The sequence below is a fragment of the Pan troglodytes genome, chromosome X, assembly GCF_028858775.2.
Source record: "Pan troglodytes isolate AG18354 chromosome X, NHGRI_mPanTro3-v2.0_pri, whole genome shotgun sequence".
In the NCBI taxonomy this organism is placed as follows: domain Eukaryota; kingdom Metazoa; phylum Chordata; class Mammalia; order Primates; family Hominidae; genus Pan; species Pan troglodytes.
The window spans coordinates 54,960,423-54,984,701 of NC_072421.2; the positions used below are offsets into that span (position 1 = coordinate 54,960,423).

Here is a 24,279-nt window from a genome sequence, read left to right on the forward strand (position 1 = left end):
GACGGGCACCCTATCTTTTAGTGTTTAGAACCTCTAAATGTTTTAATGTGGTAACACTTGAAAAACAGAAATGAATATGATCTAGTCCCCTGCTCCAGAGCAGCTCTAGGGAAGAGAGACATAGACACAAGGTATAACAACACTATGTAAATAGTGTTGAGATAGAGGGTCTGTAGGAAGGGTTAGTGTGGGAGTTCAGAGAACTACATTCCTCCTAGGGGAAACAGGAGAATCAAATAGGAACGGAGATACAGAGTGGGGAATAGAGAAGTCAAATGGAGAATAAGAGGGAGTGATAACTGAATAGGGGTAGTAAGCAGAAAAAGGGAGCTACATTGAGGAGAATGGAAAGTTGAAAGTAGGTATGGAGGGGAGGAGACTGACAGGCAGGAACGGAGACCCCCCTCTGGAGGCGGAAAGAGGCAGGACCACTTCCGGCCAGGGAGGGGGATAGGCTCAGACACAAGGAGAGGCTTGGAGAGAGCAGACGCCTTCTGGATTCAAGAAGACGAGGTGAGCTGAGGTGCCTGGCTTTAGTGAAGACCCTGTGGGGGCTTCCTGGCTGCGGCTTCGACGTGCCTGACTCCACACGCCCCTAAGGTTTGAAGAAAACCTGCTGGAGGTTTGGGACCTAACCGCATCAAAGTCGCCTTTAGCGGTGCCTGGACCCAGTTCGCACGGGAGAAAGTAGGAGGCAGAATCCCCTTTGGGCCACAGAAAGGAACGATCTGGACTCGGTTCGGGCCGTGAAAGGGAGGGATGCAGACCTAGTTGGGACCGCAGAAAGGAAGGATCGAGAAATCCTTCAGACGGTAGCAAGAGGGGAGGAGGATACACACAGTTCGGGAGGGAGATAGGAGACGGCAGGATTCCGTTTAGGCTGGAGAAAGGGGGCAGTACCCTGTTTGGGCCACAGAATGGAGGGATCGGGACCCAGAGATAGGAGTGGGCAGCATCCCTTTTGAGCAACGGAAAGGACCAGACTCAGACAGGAGAAAGGAGGGGATATGACCCGGTTGGTTCCGGTTTGAAAGGGAAGAGACAGGACCTGGTAGGGTTTGAGAACAGGAATACACAGAAGGTTCATACAGTTGGATTTGGGGGTGAGGTATTCATGTTGCAGAAAGGGCGGAGCTGCACACTTGCAGACGTGGAAAGAGGGGGGAGTGGTGTTGGTTGGGGAAGGGGTGGTGCAGAGACGTACCGCAGAGCGGAGGGAGGGGGCTTATTAAAGGAAGGGAAGATGAAGAGAAATGCTGCAGAGCGGAGGGAGGGGGGTGTATTGGGAAGGGGCGGTGCGTGGCAGTACCGCAGAGGAGAGATGGGCGGTGTTGGGGTAGGGGCGGTGCGGAGTGGTTCTGCAGAGCGGAGGGAGGGGGCTAGTGTTGGGGGAAGGGTTGGATCGAGATGTGATGCAGTTAGAAAGAGTGGGTCGGGGTGGCGCCAAGATGTCCTGTTGCTCTGAGAGCAGGGGGCAGATGTGGGATTGAGCTGGTTAGAAACTGTCCGGTTTACCAAGGCGCATGCGCGCGGAGGGCATTGAAGAATGGTTCTTTTGGGATAGAGGTGGGCCTAAGATGGGGGGTGGGGGCGCCTCTAGTCGGTGCGCATGCGCACTATCGAGTTGCGGAGGGGGCGTGTAAAGGGGTGGGGTCGTAGAACTGACCCTCTCGGAGGCAAAAGGAGCTGGGCCTTGGAAACCAGATGGCCTGCGTTTTTTAGGTATGAAAACCCAGGAGTTGAAGGGATTAGGGCCCAAGGTTACATGAGACTCCCCTAAGTCAGGATAGGTGAGATGTCTGATGAATCTCCCCCTCCCTCTCATTCTCTAACTCAGGCCCATTCCCCTCAGGCTCACCTGTTACTCGGCCTCCCAGAAAGATGGATAGGAGAAATGACTACGGATATAGGGTGCCTCTATTTCAGGTGAGGCCTCTCTGCATTCTCTCTAGGCCATCTGCCCCGTCCTGAGTTCACTTACTGCTCTTCAGACCCCTTCCACCGTGTAGTTTCATAATTCCCTGCCTAACTCGTCTCAGTCCTCCCTTACATGGTGAAGGGGAGGAGAGGAAAACCTGCCTGACTCTATTCCTTCCTTGCTCCCTACCCCATTTTAATTAACCACTGCTCAGAGGAAGGGAAGGCCTTTGTGGAAAGGGATGGGCTTTAGCGAGGCCAAATGGCCCAGAGGATGGTAATCCTAAGTGTGTAGGGCCCTCTGCCTCCCCCGGGGAGCCTGGGGCTTCCCTTCCCTCCAGATATACAGACTGAGACCACAGAAGAGGACAGTGTCCTGCTGATGCATACCCTGTTGGCGGCAACCAAGGACTCCCTGGCCATGGACCCACCAGTTGTCAACCGGCCTAAGAAAAGCAAGACCAAGAAGGCCCCTATAAAGACTATTACTAAGGCTGCACCTGCTGCCCCTCCAGTCCCAACTGCCAATGAGATTGCCACCAACAAGCCCAAAATAACTTGGCAGGCTTTAAACCTGCCAGTCATTACCCAGATCAGCCAGGCTTTACCTACCACTGAGGTAACCAATACTCAGGCTTCTTCAGTCACTGCTCAGCCTAAGAAAGCCAACAAGATGAAGAGAGTTACTGCCAAGGCAGCCCAAGGCTCCCAATCCCCAACTGGCCATGAGGGTGGCACTATACAGCTGAAGTCACCCTTGCAGGTCCTAAAGCTACCAGTCATCTCACAGAATATTCACGCTCCAATTGCCAATGAGTCAGCCAGTTCCCAAGCCTTGATAACCTCTATCAAGCCTAAGAAAGCTTCCAAGGCTAAGAAGGCTGCAAATAAGGCCATAGCTAGTGCCACCGAGGTCTCGCTGGCTGCAACTGCCACCCATACAGCTACCACCCAAGGCCAAATTACCAATGAGACAGCCAGTATCCACACCACAGCAGCCTCCATCCGAACCAAGAAAGCCTCCAAAGCCAGGAAGACAATTGCTAAGGTCATAAATACTGACACTGAGCATATAGAGGCTCTAAATGTCACTGATGCAGCTACCAGGCAGATTGAGGCCTCAGTAGTGGCTATCAGGCCCAAAAAATCCAAGGGCAAGAAGGCTGCCAGCAGGGGCCCAAATTCTGTCTCTGAGATCTCTGAGGCCCCACTTGCCACTCAGATGGTCACAAACCAAGCCCTGGCAGCCACCCTGCGGGTCAAGAGAGGGTCTAGGGCTCGGAAGGCTGCCACTAAGGCTCGGGCAACTGAAAGCCAGACTCCAAATGCTGACCAAGGGGCCCAGGCCAAGATGGCCTCTGCTCAGACCAACGTAAGTGCCCTTGAGACTCAGGTTGCTGCTGCTGTCCAGGCCCTGGCAGATGACTATCTGGCTCAGTTGAGCCTGGAGCCCACAACCAGGACCCGGGGCAAGAGAAACCGAAAGGTGAGATCTCTGACATTGCCATCCTTAACTTTGTGCTTCTTTTCCATTTCTACCCTTCTAGTTTGTTCATTTCTTCTATAAAAGTTTTACTTTGAGCTAGTCCCTGTGTTCAGATAGGCTGTGGAAGATGCTGAGAAGAAGGTGATATAGTTTCTGCTCCCTAGCAGTTCACAGATTGGTGAGGAAATAAGACATCCATACACTCAGCTACAACCTGTATGTAATACTACTTGTATTTAAATAGTAGTTACCACGTGCCAGGCTTTGTGTTGGGTACAGTTACACAGGGTATGTCTGAATGTCTTGAAAGTAACTCTTACCAACAAGGGATCATAGGTCCCAGTTTTACACTTAAGAAAACTGAGTCTCAGAGAAATGAAGTGACTTGTCCAAGAGGTACCAGCCAGCATAATTGGTGGTAGCCAGAGGAAGAGAAAGACCCTTAGGCTCTTATCTTGAGTTGTTCCTGGCCTGGCAGAGGAATGAAACTCCTTCCTGGAAGACAGTGAAAGATAAGCTCAGGACTCAGGGTGGCCAATGGCAAGGTCAGGATCAGGCTCCACTACAGCAAGGCTGAGGGAGGGGGTTAGAGGGACTTTCTGTCTGGAGCAGGCAAGGTGAGGAGACAGAGCCATCTCTTTCACCTGGTGACTCTGGACCTTCCTTCTCTCTGATGATGAAGTCCAAGCATCTGAATGGGGATGAGAGAAGTGGCAGTAATTACAGGCGGATCCCATGGGGCCGGAGGCCTGCACCACCGCGAGATGTGGCCATTTTACAAGAAAGGGTAAGAATCCAATGCTGTCCAGTCTCTTCTCTTCTTCACTTGCCCTCTTCTCTGCCTCCTTCCAAGTTTTCTGCAAGCATGTTAAGATCTCTCCATCTATTCCTCTCCTCCCAGGCTAATAAGTTGGTGAAATACCTGTTGGTTAAGGACCAGACAAAGATCCCCATCAAACGCTCAGGTAGTGTCCTACCAACCCTCCTCCTTGAGCTCTCCTCTCCACTCCCCTCTCCTCCCATAGTCTGGGAGTAACACTTTATGGCCTCTTTGTTCTGTCATATCTCCACACCTGCCCTCCTTGCACTCTGCCATGGCTGGCATCTCCCATTAACTCACTTCAGGTCTCTGATTGCACTGACCCAACAGGACTGGCAAAAGGGCTGCAGCTCTGTGGCCCCTGCTAAGCTCAGCTACTCTCACCTCTCCTTTTCTACAGACATGTTGAGGGATGTCATCCAAGAATATGATGAATATTTCCCAGAAATCATTGAACGAGCAAGCTACACTCTGGAGAAGGTGAAGGGGCAGTGCTGGCGGATGGGCGCAATGGGGAAGCTTTGAATCGAGCAAAGACATACATGTCCCTTTTGGAGAGAATCACAGAGACATGCTAATCCAGCCCCATTACTGTGTGAATGGGCAGACAGTGGCCTAGGGAGAGGTGTAGATTTGCCATGGGTCACACAGCATGTCAGTGATGAAAGCATGGCTAGGACAGAAGCCACTCAAATTAGTCTCAGCTTCTATTCATAGTTGGATACATTCTGCATGTATTTCAGATCTCACCTCTCCCTTGTATCCCCATTTTCTGTCTCCCTAGATTCCTGCTCATCACAAAGATGATGTTGATGACAATAGTACATTTGCTGTGTGTTTACTGGGTGCCAGGCACTTGGCTATGTGCTTTATGTGCATTATCTCACTGATTTCTTACACATGCAAACCCCCTAAGTACACTGGGAGTTTTAGGATGCCCGGAAAGTTCACTGATACCTAAGCTGAATTTTGTGATCTCACAGGCTATTCTTTTACTTGGCAGATGTTTCGAGTCAATCTGAAAGAAATTGATAAGCAAAGTAGCTTGTATATTCTCATCAGCACTCAGGAATCCTCTGCAGGCATACTGGGAACGTAAGCTGGGAAAGGGCTGGAGTGGGAAGGAAGCTTCTGCTTTTATCTGTGCTGCTACCCCTTCTTTGTCCTACTTCCCCCATCCTCTTACAGAGTCAGGAAAAACAGGGTCTCAAAAGCCCTGTCTCAGCACCTGCACATAGTTGGAGCCCTGCTCACAGTAGTGGCACCTGATTATGATTGACTGAAGGGCATAGGAGCCTAGGGTGGGACATTCCTGCTGTCAGGTTTGCTGTCTCTGTAGAAGCTTCCCAGGAAAGCAGGCCTGTCATTGCTTGCCTCTTCCGATGGAGTGCCTGGCCTGGCTTTGACAGAGTGGTTCTCAAGGAGGGCTTCCTGGTGTGGCTGGATCAGGATGCATGAAGCGCAAGAGTGTCAGTGGGGCTGAAGGTTCTGGGAGAGAAAGAAGGGACTCACATTGACTGAGTGCTTGTGTTGTACCAGGTTGACAGCCATTCTTCCATCTTCTTGGCAACCTGAGGAAGGGAGAATATGATTTTCCCATTTTACTGAATAATAGACCAAGGCTTGCAAGGTCTAAGTGCCTTGCCCAGGGTGGCATAGAGCTGGAAGCAGAGACTGGGCAGAATTCTGTATCTGAGGAATCTGGGAGAGGTTAGCCTGGTGAGCTGGCTGGTGTATCTTTTGCGGATGGCTGCTGAAACATAAACCTTCTTTCTGTCCTGTTGAAACATAAACCTTCTTTCTGTCCTGTTATTCCCTTAGGACCAAGGACACACCCAAGCTGGGTCTCCTCATGGTGATTCTGAGTGTCATTTTTATGAATGGCAACAAGGCCAGTGAGGGTGAGTGGCTGGGCATGCAGCTGAATGGGCGGCCATGGTCTGGATTCCATGTGTTCAATTTCTGTCCCTGTCTCCTCTTGCCTCCCCTCACAGCTGTCATCTGGGAGGTGCTGCGCAAGTTGGGGCTGCGCCCTGGGTATGACTGGGCTCTCTCAGCGCTTGCTGTCCGTGTTGTCCTTTGGCAAGAGAGGATGGTCCTAGGATTGCATCAGTCTGGTGGTCTGGTGGAGCGGGTGGGGTGCTGGACTGGGTAGAGGGCCCAGGGTTCTGACCTGGGTGGATGACGGGCAAATGGTCCTGAACTCTCTGCTGTCTCTCTCCTTTATGTCCTCTGTCTGTTCTAAGCTGAGATGTTAGATAGACCTTCAGGGATCCCTGACAAAGAGGCATCTGGTCTTAACTGCTTGCTTCTAGTGGCCATGTGCTCATTACTTTCTTCACTTCATTGAGACTGCCCCATGTGCTAGAGAGGTCTCTTCCATGTTGGGAAATGCCTCTGCCCTCATCTGGGCAGTTCTGATCTGTGTTCATGGGTTATTTTTCCCATTGTCAGGGTGAGGCATTCACTCTTTGGGGAAGTGAGGAAGCTCATCACAGACGAGTTTGTGAAGCAGAAGTAAGTGGTGTCTGGCCCTGAAGTGTTCTGGGTATACTGATCTGGTTCAGAAAGTGCTTAGTCAGTGCCTTTCTTATACTAGCTTTAGAGGGATGGGCATCCTGTATCCTAGAACTGATACTGTCTAAAATTCCCATGGGCAGACCTTTCCAGGACTGGGCCAGACTCAACACAAGGCCCTTGCAGTGGGGTGCGCTCAGAGCAGAGGGCCTTAAGAATGGCTCCTCTGTTTACAACACACCCAACAGGAATCTGGGCTTACTCCTCACAGGTGGCATGATACTTTGGCCTTCCTGTGACATCATGCCCTATACATGTCTCCCCTGGAGAAGCCCAAGGGACTGCTTTGCACAGGGCCAGTGGGAAATGGCTCAGTATTGGAGGCCAAGACCATAAACTGTGTTTGGTAGTGAGTCTGGGGCTGGAGGGTCTTAGAAATCCTTCTCCAGGGGCTGTTTGCATTTGTTTGGAGGAGGTTGCCACCTGGTGTCTAGTGCTTAGACAGCAGGGTTGCTTGGTTAGAAACAAGTTTCATTTCCTTTTTCCAAGGTACCTGGAGTACAAGAGGGTCCCTAACAGCAGACCACCTGAATATGAGTTCTTCTGGGGCTTGCGCTCCTACCACGAGACTAGCAAGATGAAAGTCCTCAAGTTTGCATGCAAGGTAAGAGGAGAGCTGCCCGAGCTTGGCATATTAAGGCAATGGGATACCCTTGGCTGGGGCAGGCAATGCACAGGGATGGGCAGGTACAGAGCAGCCTGCAGCTCATATATAAACATGTGGAGCCTCCTTTATGTCCCAGGGTGCTGCTAGATATATAGTTTACATCATCTCATTCATTCTTCATACTTTGTATTAATCAGCATGGGCTGCCATAACAAAATACCATAGACTGGGTGGATTAAAAAACAAATTTATTTTCTCATAGTTCTTGAGGGCGAGAATCCTAGGTCAGGGTCCACCAGGGTCAGTTCCTGGTGAAGGCTCTCTTCCTGGCTTGCAGATGGCTGCCTTCTTGCTGTGTCCTCACATGGCTTTGTGTGTGAGAGAGAAGAGAGCAAGCTTTCTGGTGTCTCTTCTTATAAGGACACTAATCCTGTTGATCAGGACCCCACCCTTATGGCCTCATTTAACCTTAATTATCTCCATAAAGGCCCTATCTCCAAGTGCAATCACACTGGGTGTTAGGGATTCAACATACGAATTTGGGGGCGGGCACAACCCTTCAGTTCATAACATATTTACGCTCTATCATTTCCCGTAATTATAAAGACACTTAGGCTAAGTGAGGTTAAGTAACTTGTCCAAGGTCATATAGCACGTAAGTCATCAGAACTGAAACTGGAGTTCAGAACTGACCCATGATAGAGCCCCAATAACTGAGAATTTTAAAAAAGTATTGCTACTAGTTTAATACAAAGCCCGTAGGTTAATACATGATTACTAGGGTTGTTTTCTTATTATGATTATCATCCCCATTTCAGGTGCAGAAGAAAGACCCCAAGGACTGGGCTGTGCAGTACCGCGAGGCAGTGGAGATGGAAGTCCAAGCTGCAGCTGTGGCTGTGGCTGAGGCTGAAGCCAGGGCTGAGGCAAGAGCCCAAATGGGGATTGGAGAGGAAGCTGTGGCTGGGCCCTGGAATTGGGATGACATGGATATCGACTGCCTAACAAGGGAAGAGTTAGGCGATGATGCTCAGGCCTGGAGCAGATTTTCATTTGAAATTGAGGCCAGAGCCCAAGAAAATGCAGATGCCAGCACCAACGTCAACTTCAGCAGAGGAGCTAGTACCAGGGCTGGCTTCAGCGATGGTGCTAGTATTAGCTTCAATGGTGCACCCAGCTCCAGTGGTGGCTTCAGTGGTGGACCTGGCATTACCTTTGGTGTTGCACCCAGCACCAGTGCCAGCTTCAGCAATACAGCCAGCATTAGCTTTGGTGGTACACTGAGCACTAGCTCCAGCTTCAGCAGCGCAGCCAGCATTAGCTTTGGTGGTGCACCCAGCACCAGCACTAGTTTCAGCAGTGAAGCCAGCATTAGCTTTGGTGGCATGCCTTGTACCAGTGCCAGCTTTAGTGGTGGAGTCAGCTCTAGTTTTAGTGGTCCACTCAGCACCAGTGCCACTTTCAGTGGTGGAACCAGCTCTGGCTTTGGAGGCACACTCAGCACCACGGCTGGCTTTAGTGGTGTACTCAGCACTAGCACCAGCTTTGGCAGTGCACCCACAACGAGCACAGTCTTCAGTAGTGCGCTTAGCACCAGCACTGGCTTTGGAGGCATACTCAGCACCAGTGTCTGTTTTGGTGGCTCTCCCAGCTCCAGTGGTAGCTTTGGTGGTACACTCAGTACCAGTATCTGCTTTGGTGGCTCTCCCTGCACCAGCACTGGCTTTGGAGGCACACTCAGCACCAGTGTCTCCTTTGGTGGCTCTTCCAGCACCAGTGCCAATTTTGGTGGTACACTAAGTACCAGCATCTGCTTTGATGGCTCTCCCAGCACTGGTGCTGGCTTTGGTGGTGCTCTCAACACCAGTGCCAGCTTTGGCAGTGCGCTCAACACCAGTACTGGTTTTGGTGGTGCTATGAGCACCAGTGCTGACTTTGGCGGTACACTAAGCACCAGTGTCTGCTTTGGTGGCTCTCCTGGCACCAGTGTCAGCTTTGGCAGTGCACTCAACACCAATGCTGGTTTTGGTGGTGCTGTCAGCACCAACACTGACTTTGGTGGTACACTAAGCACCAGCGTCTGTTTTGGTGGCTCTCCCAGCACCAGTGCTGGCTTTGGTGGTGCACTCAACACCAATGCCAGCTTTGGCTGTGCCGTCAGCACCAGTGCCAGCTTCAGTGGTGCTGTCAGCACCAGTGCTTGCTTCAGTGGTGCACCAATCACCAACCCTGGCTTTGGCGGTGCATTTAGCACCAGTGCTGGCTTCGGTGGGGCACTTAGTACCGCTGCTGACTTCGGTGGTACTCCCAGCAACAGCATTGGCTTTGGTGCTGCTCCCAGCACCAGTGTCAGCTTTGGTGGTGCTCATGGCACCAGCCTCTGTTTTGGTGGAGCTCCCAGCACCAGCCTCTGCTTTGGCAGTGCATCTAATACTAACCTATGCTTTGGTGGCCCTCCTAGCACCAGTGCCTGCTTTAGTGGTGCTACCAGCCCTAGTTTTTGTGATGGACCCAGCACCAGTACCGGTTTCAGCTTTGGCAATGGGTTAAGCACCAGTGCTGGATTTGGTGGTGGACTGAACACCAGTGCTGGCTTTGGTGGTGGCCTAGGCACCAGTGCTGGCTTCAGTGGTGGCCTAAGCACAAGTTCTGGCTTTGATGGTGGGCTAGGTACCAGCGCTGGCTTCGGTGGAGGACCAGGCACCAGCACTGGTTTTGGTGGTGGACTGGGCACCAGTGCTGGCTTCAGTGGCGGACTGGGCACCAGTGCTGGCTTTGGTGGTGGACTGGTCACTAGTGATGGCTTTGGTGGTGGACTGGGCACCAATGCTAGTTTCGGCAGCACACTTGGCACCAGTGCTGGCTTTAGTGGTGGCCTCAGCACCAGCGATGGCTTTGGCAGTAGGCCTAATGCCAGCTTCGACAGAGGACTGAGTACCATCATTGGCTTTGGCAGTGGTTCCAACACCAGCACTGGCTTTACTGGCGAACCCAGCACCAGCACGGGCTTCAATAGTGGACCCAGTTCTATTGTTGGCTTCAGCGGTGGACCAAGCACTGGTGTTGGCTTCTGCAGTGGACCAAGCACCAGTGGCTTCAGCGGTGGACCGAGCACAGGAGCTGGCTTCGGCGGTGGACCAAACACTGGTGCTGGCTTTGGTGGTGGACCGAGCACCAGTGCTGGCTTTGGCAGTGGAGCCGCCAGTCTTGGTGCCTGTGGCTTCTCCTATGGCTAGTGAGGTTTCAGGTAACTGCAATATTTCCATAGCCAGGACCCACAGGGATGGGTATAAGAGCTGGGAGATGTTGTAAGAAACACTAAGGCAGGACAGCAGGGTGGAAAGGTGAGGGCAATTAAGGAATTATGAGAAGACAGTGTATTTGGTGCTAAAATGTGTTCCTATTTGTTTTGTTTTCAGATTTATTCCCCATGTTTACAGATACCGCTAATAAATTGCAGTAGTCCTTCCCATGGAGCCAAAGTACATCCTTGGAATCTTTGTCCACACAGCAGTCAAGGCAGCTATGGCCAATCAGCTGAGGGTGTCATGTGATGGAAAAATCTGTTTGCTGTTCCTGCTTTATTGTTTGCTTTCTGTGTGCTGTCATATTTTGGTATCAGAGTTACATTAAATTTGCAAAATGAATTGGAGTTTTTTCTGTCTTTTAATGTGCTTAGGTAGTTGTGGAGTGGCATCTTGGGTTCGTAGAAGAGCTGGAGATCAGCATAGCTCTTTGGAGAACGTGGGTCTCCAGCTTTTGGCTCAAAGGCAAATATGACTTCAGCAGGATAGAGGCCTGGGGAAAGCATGGCAGGCAAGAGGATAACAGGTTGAGGAAAGATATGGAGAGGGAAAGCCTGGAGCAGAAGGCAAACGGAGAGGCTTCTGGACAGTAAGTACAGATTCATTTTGAATCACTGGTGTAAGAATGGAGGGAAGGGCAGAGGTCACTAGGGGTGGACATAAGAACAAGGGAGGGTTTAATTGGGATAGGAGAGGAAAACTTGGGCATATTGTATAGACTGTGGGGCAAAAGCTAACAGGAACAGGAGATAGATATGGAAGAGTCAGGAATTGACTGAAGTAGCCCATCCCTGAGAAGGTGGGATGGAATAGGGTACCAGAGAAGACAACCCTGACTTTGAACAGACTTAAGGGTGGCTGTGGATGCAGATAAATATAGATCTGCTTCAAGCAGGGATCAGCAACTTCTGTAGTAGACAACAACAACAAAAAAAGGAGAGGTGGATTATACAAGGTTTAGGTCTTGCTGGGTGGTTGTGATGGAAGGACAAGGGAACAAAGGCAGCAAGTGTATGAGTCTGTCTCTTTACCACTGGGTCACTGGTACCTGGCTTATGGTAGCTGCATGGAGAGTGGCTGAAGAGATGGCCCATAGTATCCAACATAGTTAGGGACAGAACACTAAGGATAGATTGGGGGACAATAGAGCATTCAAAGGACTCTGCTCTTGATGCTGTACAGCAACAAATATTGTTCATTCAAAAAATACTATAGGGCTGGGCACAGTGGCTCATGTCTGTAATCCCAGGACTTTGGGAGAGGCCAAGATGGGAGGATTGCTTGAGCCCAGGAGTTCAAGACCAGCCTGGATAACATAGTAAGACTTCGTCTCTACAGAATAATTGAAAATTAGCCGGGCATGGTGGTGTGCACCTGTGGTCCCAGCTCCTTGTGAGAGACGCTGAGGTGGGAGGATCGCTTAAGCCCAGGAGTTTGAGGCTGCAGTGAGCTGAGATTGCACCACTGCACTTCAGCCTGGGTGACAGAGTGAGACCCTGTCTCAAAAAAAAAAAAGAAGAAAATACTACATATATGCCTACTGTATGGAGGCACACTGCTAGGGATTCAGTGGATGACAGAGAGTTGTAAGGACTGGGGTAGTGGGTGGGCAGTGGTCAGACAGTTGGATGCTTACGTTGAAGAAGTCAGACCAGGGAGATGATACCAAAATCCATGGAGTAGGTGGTTGAAGGGGAGAAGATGATCACTGGAGTTGAGGGGGTCAGGGGACTGTGAGGCCAGAGTATTGGTTGGATCATTCACATAAACAGTGAAATCACTCAGGATGGCAGCAAGAGTTGGAGAAGAAAGGAGCACTTGGCTCAAGTGCCAGATTCTTCCCTGAGTGTAAGGATGAAAGTGTCATGCCCACAGCCACCTTGCTGGAACAAGGCCCACAGGAACTCACAGGCACCTATCTTCTCCCCCATCTTTGGAGGTGCTACTGTAGAACTTTTCCCTCCAGGAAGTCCTCACCCATTCCATGCCCTCACAGCAGCAGAGCTGGGTCAGGATTAGGGTCAGTACCTTGAGAACAACTGGAAAAGCCTCGCCATGACCTCCTCCTCTCCTCTTGTAGGCAGTAAGTCTTTATTCGTCAGAGAATAGGAATTAAGAAAGAAAGTTTCCTCCAGAGCTAGATAGCTCCTTGGTTGCGGCCAGCAAGCGAGGCTTGTTTGGGAGTTGCGGAGGACTTCTTCACTGGAAGTGGGGTGCCTCAGTGAGGCCAAGGCAGAGTAGGAGAAGAGCAAAGATAGCATTTCCTAAAGGTGGAAGGCGATGAGGACACAGGCAGTTTGACTTCTTGGAAAGGGCTCAGTAGTGGGCTGGGACAGTATCCAGGGCTTCCTCAGGTTCCCGGGTGATGTCCACATTCTGAGGAGAGAGCGCAGGATTAATAGGAAGGAGACAGCAGTGCAGGGCCCCAACCTCTCCCCTGCCTCTTGTCCTCATTGCCAGGCTCCCCTCTTTCAGCCAGGCCCGGATCCTGACCCTCAGGTAGGCCTGGGGGAATCTCAGCCTGAGGCCTTTTTGGCGGGAATTGCCCCAGCCTTGCATCTCCATGGTGCCTCGGGTCTGGGTTGTGGTTTCCGCATTTCTGGGTGCTGGTTGCTCCATCTGTTGGTGCAAAACACCCAGGCTTGGTGGGGTTGGGGCAGCCTTTCTGTGGATAAGGTGCTTTCACCATGTGCTGTGTCCACAGCCAGCTTGGGCCATGGAGTCCCCCACCTACCTCAGGCTTCTCCCGGTGTGTGTTCACGGCCTCCACATTCAGGTAGATGGATTCCACTTTGCAGCCTTAGAAAAGAACAATCCATCTGTCCATAAGCCCCCAAGGTAGGCACAGGTCTTCCCTGAGGTATCACCTCCCCTTCCCCATCACCAGCCACACCCCCAGCTTCATACTGTGTACAGATCATGACTCGCCTGTATGGAGGAGAATTTAGACAGCTATGTGATGTGTGGGGAAGACACCAGGCCTAAGAGGCAGCCAACAGGGTATCCTGTCACCTCTGCCCCTAACAGTCTTAGTTCGCTGAGCTTCAGGTGCTCATTTGTAAATGGGGATGGAGATGAGAGATGAACTCTGGCTGCCCACAGCTCTTGAGGTCCGCAGGACAGCAGTCTCATCTATGTAATATTGATGTAGCTCTGCGGATCCTCCAAGCCGTGTTAGGTGGTGAAGAGGTGGAAGAGTCCTGGGGCCACTGCCTTGGGCGATCAGTGCCAGGCAAAGTTTATCTGGAGGACAATGTGGTTGTGGCAACACCAGGAGTATGGAAGTTCACCTGGGAGTTTTAGGGAACCTGAAGACGGATGATGGTGCATCATTGGGGCTTGGGGCTGACAGAGGGGGCCTAATGCCTGTGGAAACTCCCTTAGCTTCATCCCTGTGGATTGCACCTTACTCCAGGCTTCAGTAGGTCATCTGCCCTGTTCGCACCCCAGAATAGATTTGATTCTGTCCCTCCCTGTTCATGAACCTTTCATAGCTAATGTCCCAAGAAAGAGCCTAAACTGCCCAGGCTGGTCTTTGTGCTCTTCCTCCAATACGGCCCTAACCTATAATTTTCCTCTGGTCCCCTTTGGGGAATCCCCCTTCCACAGCTTGGTGCTTTGTGCTGGGTGCTCTGGCAGAGACACAGAGTCAGAGCCAGCCCCAGATTTAGAAGCCATCCTACTCTTTCCCTGTTATCCTACTACCATCAGTCCCACCCCCACCACCCACTAAGGGAACCTCCTGCAGGACACCCACCCAGGAAACCTCCTGCAGGACTCTTCTGGGCAAATGGTAGGCACTAGGGCCATGCTCATAGCCTCTATATGCCTGTCCTTTGATCAGGGTGGGAGTACTTACCATAAGCCACAGGAGTGAGTTTGAGCACTGTGTGCAGAGGGCACTTGAGATATGGAAGCTCATCTAGAAAGGAACAGGAAGCAGCCCTCAGAGGCAGGGTGCTGGCCAGGACACAGCCTCCCCAGGCCCCCAGGCTTGCTGGATGCTCCCCATTCCATGTCCCCTTGCCGTGGTGGGGCCTCACCAGGGGCCCACTCCCCACACCCTGCAGGGGCAGCACTGAGAGCACCTGGGAAGAGAGGAGGAGAGCAGGGAGGCAGGAATGCCTTGGAAAATGGTGGTGGACTGGACTGGGTGTCCTGCAGGAGGGTTGGGCCGGCCACCCTGGAGACGGCCACCACCTCACTCACAGGACAAATGAGACCCAGGCAGGCTTCTCTCCCGCCCCAAGCCTGGGGCCTTCAGCAGACCCCACACCACAAAGGCCCACAGTTCACGTCAGCAAGTGTTTTTGAGACCCTGCTGTGGCAGTGGACAGCTCCCACAGCCTTCTCCCAGCCTGGCCCGCTCCCTCTGATCATCCCTGCCTCAGGCCTGGCGATGGACAAGCATTTGTGCATTCACTTGTTTCCAGTTATTGACATTATGCATAAAGTTGTTCTGAATATTCATGTGAATTCTTGTCTGGGTCTATGTTTCCATTTCTCAGGCAAGCCCAAGAGGTGGGGACAGTAAGCCCATTTCATGGTCTCAGCCAACTGAGGCCCTGAGAGGGAAAATGCTCTCCGCAAGTCACACAGCCAGGAAGCAGCAGAGCAAGGCCTTGAACCTGGGACCCTGTGAGGCCAGAATGCATGCACTGGCCCCTACTGTCAACTGCCCCTGCCATCCAGGGGCTTGCAGTGTCCTGGGGGTGATAAACCCACCTGCTAGGCACTCTCTCCTGACACCCACTTTCCTGCCCACCTGCACATAACGCTACCCATTTCCCTTCATTTTGCAGGATCACCGACCCTCATGGCTTCCCTCAACAGCAGGTTCCACCCTAGGTTTCTGAGGTCTGCCACTGCCCTCCCAGCCTCCTGAGACATTAGGTTGGCTTTTTTCCTTCCTGGGCATCCATCCTGCTGCTCCTCCTTGTTTTTGTCATCATCAGGCCCTGGGCCAAGGGTGTTTTGCCCACTACCTCATGACACCCTTAAAGCTAGATTGAGGTACTACTGTACACCCTCCTTGTACACTTGAGGAAACAGACTCGGAGAAGGGAAGTGACTTGCCTGAGATCTCTGACCCAGCTCTGTCACTGCCTCCACTAATGACCTTGGCCCGGGCTCTTCTCTCTCTGGTCCTCAGTGTTCCCATTTCACAGGACAGGATTGGACTAGATGTACTCTGAGGGTGCCCCAGCCCTGATGTTCTGTGGGTCTGCATTCTCAGTCACATCATCTCTCTGGGCCTTGTTCCAGTATTCACCTAAGTAATGGGGTGGGTGGGTGGGGGGGTGAGAACATCTGTCCAGTGCTGCCCTGTCTGGCTCCCAGGACAGGTAGCCTGTGTGTAAAAAGCACTCCACACATGTCTGAGATGGGAAGTCCTCTGGCATGTACCTGGGATCAATGTCTATCCCTCACACTCTGAGCCCCATGACCTTGTGCCAGTCACTTCACCTTTCTGGGTCTCCCATTTCCTCATCTGGACAATGGGAGTTACAGCACCTGCCTCATGGTCTCAAAACATTGCCCTGAAAAGTAGAGATGTGAACAGAGAGAAATCTACCAGTGCAAGGACCCCCACCGCTCATCCTATCACCTATTTCCAGTGAGGAAACTGAGGACCAGGCAGAGGAAATTCCTTATTTAATGTCAAGTTCTCAAGTGCCCTGGGTTCCAATTCTGGATGACTCCATATTACAGTGTTCTTTATTTTCAAACTAGCATCGTAGAAAAGATCCAAGACTGTAAAACAGTGTAGACATTGAATATAATTTTGCATTGTTCTGAGACACCTTAAAAATATCCTGGAAATGCTAACAGATCAGCATCCACATTGGAAATGGAATCTCATGCCTGAAAGTGATATAACAGTTTTTTTTTTGCCAGGCCAGCTGCCCCAGTTTGCAGTTCAGCCTATGCAGTCAGTGTGTAAATACTCTGTAAATGCAATGCCTACATATTTTTTTAAAAATAAATTATCATTTGAAAAACTATTTAAAATGAAAACATCACTATCTTGGGGAAATTACCCCTATAGCAAGGACAGAAACTTGTAATCAGGATCATGAAGCTATGAAAGGCCCTACTATCACCTGATGGTAGCATGCTTCACAGAAATACTAGCTCATCTTTTCCAGATTGAGGCAGACTGTTAATGTTGGCTTTGAAAATGTTAGCTAAGAATAATACTATACTAATAATAGCAGTTAACATATAGCCCACACAATGTGTCATGAACTGTTCTAAACTTTTTACTTATATTATTTAAAATTCATCATTATTCTCCCCATTTTACAGATGAGGACACTGAGGCCAGAGAAGTTAAAGTAATTTGTGAAAGGCAGTACAGCTAGTATGTGAAAGAGAAAGAATCTGAACCTAGGCATCCTTGTTCTAGATACTCTTCTCTTAACTACTAAGATATAGATACCTAATTGTTGGTGTCAGTGTCTCAAATACCATCAAACATTCCCAAAACAGAGATGAGGGTAGTACCTGAACTTTTATCCAGGAAATAGGCCAGGAGGCACCGCATGACAGCCTGGTGGCAGATCACCAGTACATTCTCCTGTCGTTCTAGCTCCATTATCACTGGCTCCAGACGCTGAACCAGATCCTCATAGGACTAAACGTAAGAGGGATACTTGAGTGAGAAAGGAAGATGAGGCACATTTACCCAGAGGGGAAGAACTCTAAACTAGGAATCAAGAACATTTGGTTCCAGTGCCAGTTCAATTGTTGACCCACCAGTATGACCTTAGGCAACTCATTTCCTTCTTAGGGTCTTAGTTTCATTATCTGCTAAATGGGGGCTATCAATATAGTGGACCAAATAAATGTATCAATACAGTGGACTAAATAACAATAACAACAATACAACTCCCCACTGCAAATTGTCTTCTTAAGTGCACTGCTGACCTTTCACAAAAATAAAGAAAATTTTATAAATATAGGGCCCCAAAATAGAGAAAAACGGAAAAAAACAAGTGATAAGTGGATGTAGCAGCCACAGCTGCCCTGGAGGCATTTGCCAATCATAGTAACTAAGAGTTTTGAGTTTTAAAAACCGTACGGAAGTAGAAGACAAGGCCTTGGTTGTGCACAAGGTGGGGTGTTAAGACTGAGACTCTCACATAAATCTGAGATGCTCAAAGACCAAACCTTTACGCTCTAAGTGCAAACTAGAAAAAGTTCCTTAACAAGCAAAAAGAAACAACAAGAAAATGTGTCTGTCTCTCCTTGGCTCTCAGGGGAAATAAGTGAAAATCCTCCTGTATCAAATTCACACATAACAATATTAACCTTAAATGTAAATGGGCTAAATGCTCCAATTAAAAGATACAGACTGGCAAATTGGATAAAGAGTCAAGACCCATCAGTGTGCTGTATTCAGGAAACCCATCTCACATGCAGTGACACACATAGGCTCAAAATAAAGGGATGGAGGAAGATCTACCAAGCAAATGGAAAACAAAAAAAGGCAGGGGTTGCAATCCTAGTCTCTGATAAAACAGACTTTAAACCAACAAAGATCAAAAGAGACAAGGCCATTACATAATCGTAAAGGGATCAATTCAACAAGGAGAGCTAACTATCCTAAATATATATGCACCCAACACAGGAGCACCCAGATTCATAAAGCAAGTCCTTAGTGACTTACAAAGAGACTTAGACTCCCACACAATAATAATGGGAGACTTTAACACCCCACTGTCAACATTAGACAGATCAACGAGACAGAAAGTTAACAAGGATATCCAGGAATTGAACTCAGCTCTGCACCAAGCGGACCTAATAGACATCTACAGAACTCTCCACCCCTAATCAACAGAATACACATTCTTCTCAGCACCACACCGCACTTATTCCAAAATTGACCACATAGTTGGAAGTAAAGCACTCCTCAGCAAATGTAAAAGAACAGAAATTATAACAAACTGTCTCTCAGACCACAGTGCAATCAAACTAGAAGAACTCAGGATTAAGAAACTCACGCAAAACCGCTCAACTACATGGAAACTGAACAACCTGTTCCTCAATGACTGCTGGGTACATAACGAAATGAAGGCAGAAATAAAGATGTTCTTTGAAACCAACGAGAACAAAGACACAACATACCAGAATCTCTGGGACACATTTAAAGCAGTGTGTAGAGGGAAATTTATAACACTAAATGCCCACAAGAGAGAGCAGGAAAGATCTAAAATTGACACCTAACATCACAATTGAAAGAACTAGAGAAGCAAGAGCAAACACATTCAAAAGCTAGCAGAAGGCAAGAAATAACTAAGATCAGAGCAGAACCGAAGGAGATAGAGACACAAAAAACCCTTCAAAAAATCAATGAATCCAGGAGCTGGTTTTTTGAAAAGATCAACAAAATTGATAGACCAGTAGCAAGACTAATAAAGAAGAAAAGAGATAAGAATCAAATAGATGCAATAAAAAATGATAAAGGGAATATCACCACCGATCCCACAGATACACAAACTACCATCAGAGAATAATATAAACACCTCTACGCAAATAAACTAGAAAATCTAGAAGAAATGGATAAATTCCTGGACACATACACCCTCCCAAGACTAAACCAGAAAGAGGTTGAATCTCTGAATAGACCAATAACAGGCTCTGAAATTGAGGCAATAATTAATAGCTTACCAACCAAAAATAGTCCAGGACCAGATGGATTCAGAGCCGAATTCTACCAGATGTACAAGGAGGAACTGGTACCATTCTGTCTGAAACTATTCCAATCAATAGAAAAAGAGGGAATCCTCCTTAACTCATTTTATGTGGCCAGCATCATCCTGATACCAAAGCCAGGCAGAGACACAACAAAAAAAGAGAATTTTAGACCAATATCCCTGATGAACATCGATGCAAAAATGCTCAATAAAATACTGGCAAACCGAATCCAGCAACACATCAAAAAGCTTATCCACTATGATCAAGTGGGCTTCATCCCTGGGATGCAAGGCTGGTTCAACATATGCAAATCAATAAACATAATCCAGCATATAAACAGAACCAATGACAAAAACCACATGATTATCTCAATAGACGCAGAAAAGGCCTTTGACAAAATTCAGCAGCCCTTCATGCTAAAAACTCTCAATAAATTAGGTATTGAGGGGATGTATCTCAAAATAATAAGAGCTATTTATGACAAACCCACAGCCAATATCATACTGAATGGGCAAAAACTGGAAGCATTCCCTTTGAAAACTGGCACAAGATGGGGATGCCCTCTCTCACCACTCCTATTCAACATAGTGTTGGAAGTTCTGGCCAGGGCAGTCAGGCAGGAGAAAGAAATAAAGGGCATTCAATTAGGAAAAGAGGAAGTCAAATTGTCCCTGTTTGCAGATGACATGATTGTATATTTAGAAAACCCCATCGTCTCAGCCCAAAATCTCCTTAAGCTGATAAGCAACTTCAGCAAAGTCTCAGGATACAAAATCAATGTGCAAAAATCACAAGCATTCTTTACACCAAAAACAGACAAACAGAGAGCCAAATCCTGAGTGAACTCCCATTCACAATTGCTTCAAAGAGAATAAAACACCTAGGAATCCAACTTACAAGGGATGTGAAGGACCTCTTCAAGGAGAACTACAAACCACTCAATGAAATAAAAGAGGATACAAACAAATGGAAGAACATTCCATGCTCATGGGTAGGAAGAATCAATATCGTGAAGATGGCCATACTGCCCAAGGTAATTTATAGATTCAATGTCATCCCCATCAAGCTACCAATGACTTTCTTCACAGAATTGGAAAAAACTACTTTAAAGTTCATATGGAACCAAAAAAGAGCCCGCATCGCCAAGTCAATCCTAAGTCAAAAGAACAAAGCTGGGGGCATCATGCTACCTGACTTCAAACTATACTACAAGGCTACAGTAACCAAAACAGCATGGTACTGGTACCAAAACAGAGATATAGACCAATGGAACAGAACAGAGCCTTCAGAAATAATGCCGCATATCTACAACTATCTGATCTTTGACAAACCTGAGAAAAACAAGCAATGGGGAAAGGCTTCCCTATTTAATAAACGGTGCTGGGAAAACTGGCTAGCCACATGTAGAAAGCTGAAACTGGACCCCTTCCTTACACCTTATTCAAAAATTAATTCAAGATGGATGAAAGACTTAAACGTTAGACCTAAAACCATAAAAACCCTAGAAGAAAACCTAGGCATTACCATTCAGGACATAGGCATGGGCAAGGACTTCATGTCTAAAACACCAAAAGCAATGGCAACAAAAGCCAAAACACACAAATGGGATCTAATTAAACTCAAGAGCTTCTGCACAGCAAAAGAAACTACCATCAGAGTGAACAGGCAACCTACAGAATGGGAGAAAATTTTTGCAATCTACTCATCTGACAAAGGGCTAATATCCAGAATGTACAAAGAACTGAAACAAATTTACAAGAAAAAAACAAACAACCCCATCAAAAAGTGGGCGAAGGACATGAACAGACACTTCTCAAAAGAAGACATTTATGCAGCCAAAAGACACATGAAAAACTGCTCATCATCACTGGCCATCAGAGAAATGCAAATCAAAACCACAATGAGATACCATCTCACACCAGTTAGAATGGTGATCAATATAAAATCAGGAAACACCATGTGCTGGAGAGGATCTGGAGAAATAGGAACACTTTTACACTGTTGGTGGGACTGGAAACTAGTTCAACCATTGTGGAAGTCAGTGTGGCGACTCCTCAGGGATCTAGAACTAGAAATACCATTTGACTCAGCCATCCCATTACTGGGTATATACCCAAAGGAGTATAAATTATGCTGCTATAAAGACACATGCACACGTATGTTTACTGTGGCACTATTCACAATAGCAAAGACTTGGAACTAACCCAAATGTCCAACAATGATAGACTGGATTAAGAAAATGTGGCACATATACACCATGAAATACTATGCAGCCATAAAAAATGATGAGTTCATGTCCTTTGTAGCGACATGGATGAAGCTGGAAACCATCATTCTCAGCAAACTATCTCAAGGACAAAAAACCAAACACCGCATATTCTCGCTCATAGGTGGGAATTGAACACTAAGAACACTTGGACACAGGAAGGGGAACATCACACCCCGGGGCCTGTTGTGGGGTGGGGGAATGGGGGAGGGATAGCATTTGGAGATATACCTAATGTAAATGACGATTTAATAGGTGCAGCACACCAGCATGGCACATGTATACATATGTAACAAACTTGCACATTGTGCACATGTACCCTAAAACTTAAATTATAATAAAAAAATCCTGTAAGAATTTATAACCACCAGACTTCCCTCAGGTGGGCTGGTGATTCAGAGCTACACTATCCATTTGGTTTGAAGAATGTTATGCTGAGAGTTTAATAAAAAGTGATCCCAAGTCGTTAGCTCCCAGGACTGCTTAGAAGAAGCAAATGAAATCTCTCTGGATTCTCTCAACTCAGGCTGCGTGAGATTTCCATAGATAAATTCTTGCCAAGCTGGAGCTCATATAACACACAAGGAAATAAGCTACCATGAGTGAGAATAAGCAGAAACAAGAAGAGAACCCTAAAAACTTAAGATAAGGGATGCCACAATATAAAATAAATATGTTTGAAACTTTTAAAGAAATAAAAGGTGGAATAAAAAATGTAAGGAAGAAACAAGATGCCATCAAATATACAATGTAGATTTGAAAAATAACTAAATAGAATTTCAGAAATAAAACATAGTCATTAAAATTGAAAACTCAGTGTATGGGGTAAGGAGCATATTGGATACTACTTAAATAGTGACTGGAAGATAAAGCTGAAGAAATTACTCAGGATGCAGCAAAAGATACAAAGAGATAGAAAATAGGAAGGAAAAGTTAGGAGACATGAAGAATAGAGGCAGGAGTAACATACATCCAATTGTATTTCCAGAAGAAGATAATAGAATGTGAGAGATGAATTTTTAAAGATAAATTGTCTGAGAGTTTTCCAGACTTGAAGAAGAATCCCAGTCCTCAGATTCAGGAAGTCTCACTAATCCCAAGCTATACATTAATAAATGAAAAGAAATTATCATCTAGACATATTAGAGGGAAACTTTAAAGCAAAATGATACAAAAACCTTAAAAGTAGCCAGAGAGGAAAGAAAACTAGACTGACAGCAGATTTCCTAGCCACAGTAGAAGCCAGAAGACAGTGAGGGTAATACTTTCAAAGTGCTGAGAGAAAACAACTGTCATCCTAGAGTTTTTACCCAGCCAAGCATCACTAGGATTGAGGAACCCCTCCTACCAAGACATTTTTAGACAAAAAGAAGGGTGTGTTTACTCACTAAAAAAGCTTCTAAAGAAAGATGGAAGGCTGGGCGCGGTGGCTCACGCCTGTAATCCTAGCACTTTGGGAGGCCGAGGTGGGTGGATCATGAGGTCAGGAGATGGAGACCATCCTGGCTAACACGGTGATACCCCGTCTCTACTAAAAATACAAAAAATTAGCCAGGTGTGGTGGCAAGTGCCTGTAGTCCCAGCTACTCGGGAGGCTGAGGCAGGAGAATGGTGTGAACCTGGGAGGTAGAGCTTGCAGTGAGCCGAGATGGGGCCACTGCACTCCAGCCTGGGCGAAAGTGCAAGACTCCGTCTCAAAAAATAAATAAATAAATAAATAAATAAATAAATAAATAAATAAAATAAAAAAAAATAAATAAAAATAAAAAAGAAAGATGGAAAATGAACTCAGAGGGAAGATTTGAGGTGCAAGGGGCAAGAATGATCAGAGGAATTAGTAAGCATGTGGTTAAATCTAAATAAACATTGACTGCATACAATAATAACAACAACAGGAATAATTCACTTGGGGGTTAAGACCAAGTTTGACCTAAAATACAAACAATTAACATGTAAATTAGGAGACACAATGGCCAGGGTTTTAAAGTTCTTCTGTTGTTTAGGTAGAGGGTAGAGATATTGATTTTAGATTTTGTTAATAATGAATATTAAAATGTTAAGGATTCAAGTTGGTTGCATAATAGCACTCAGCAAAAAATTATTATGAGTGATTTTGAAATACATTTTGACCTTACATCCTTATTGAGATATTGACTAAAAATTGAAAGAATCACGATGAAAAATTTTTAAAATGTTAAGGGTAATCTCTAAATGAATGGAAACAAATTATATAACTTAAATATGGATATAAAAACTTTATCAATCCTAAAGAGGGCAGGAAAAGAGAAAAATCTAAGCAGAGAGCTCAAGACAAGATAATAGTAATAAACTAAAAAAGTTAGTAATTACAATAAAAGTAAATATACCAAACTTACCATTCAAAGGACATATATTTTCAGTTTGGATTAAAAACAACGAAACCCAACTATAAGCTGTTTATAAGAGACACAAAACAAAGATACACAGAGAAGTTGAAAGTAAATGAATAGCTAAAAGTGAACTAGGTAAGCAGTCACCAGAAGTCACTGAATCTTGTACAGCTATATTAATATCAGATAAAATACGTTTTTAGGCAAAAAGGATTATCGAGGAGAAAGAGGT

The 24,279-nt window shown here is 47.2% G+C and overlaps 2 protein-coding genes and 1 non-coding gene across 14 annotated transcripts in view; 2 read left to right on the top strand and 1 right to left on the bottom strand.

The window, feature by feature from the left end:
• The first annotated feature begins 407 nt into the window (after window positions 1-407).
• Window positions 408-11,059, top strand: TRO (trophinin). Of its 7 annotated transcripts, none has more exons than XM_016943412.2 (13): window positions 408-513; window positions 1,853-1,926; window positions 2,213-3,403; window positions 4,086-4,190; window positions 4,305-4,368; window positions 4,624-4,703; window positions 5,227-5,318; window positions 6,045-6,124; window positions 6,218-6,260; window positions 6,678-6,740; window positions 7,290-7,404; window positions 8,226-10,654; window positions 10,827-11,059. In XM_016943412.2, the coding sequence occupies exons 2-12, from the start codon at window positions 1,882-1,884 to the stop codon at window positions 10,641-10,643; spliced, it is 4,296 nt and encodes a 1,431-aa protein (XP_016798901.2). In that variant the 5' UTR covers window positions 408-513; window positions 1,853-1,881; the 3' UTR covers window positions 10,644-10,654; window positions 10,827-11,059. The 7 variants fall into 7 exon arrangements, with proteins under 7 accessions (XP_016798901.2, XP_016798908.1, XP_016798902.2 ...); XM_016943419.2 differs by having other exon boundaries at window positions 8,226-8,333; XM_016943413.2 differs by having other exon boundaries at window positions 424-513; window positions 1,838-1,926.
• On the top strand, window positions 6,928-7,056 carry LOC112207220 (small nucleolar RNA SNORA11). Its single transcript, XR_002941672.1, has one exon. It is a non-coding gene; the product is annotated as a small nucleolar RNA SNORA11 (small nucleolar RNA).
• Window positions 11,060-12,781: 1,722 nt separating the features above from the next.
• The window catches only part of PFKFB1 (6-phosphofructo-2-kinase/fructose-2,6-biphosphatase 1), a 65,490-nt gene continuing 53,992 nt past the window's right edge, over window positions 12,782-24,279 (bottom strand). For 4 of the 6 annotated variants that reach the window (XM_016943641.4, XM_016943640.3, XM_016943639.3 and 1 more), the window contains exons 11-14: window positions 17,220-17,349; window positions 14,572-14,634; window positions 13,447-13,511; window positions 12,782-13,088 (exon numbers count right to left, since the gene is read on the bottom strand). In XM_016943641.4, the coding sequence (XP_016799130.1) occupies window positions 13,029-13,088; window positions 13,447-13,511; window positions 14,572-14,634; window positions 17,220-17,349 (318 nt within the window). In that variant the 3' untranslated portion in view covers window positions 12,782-13,028. The other 2 variants (XM_016943645.4, XM_016943642.4) reach the window with 2 other exon arrangements.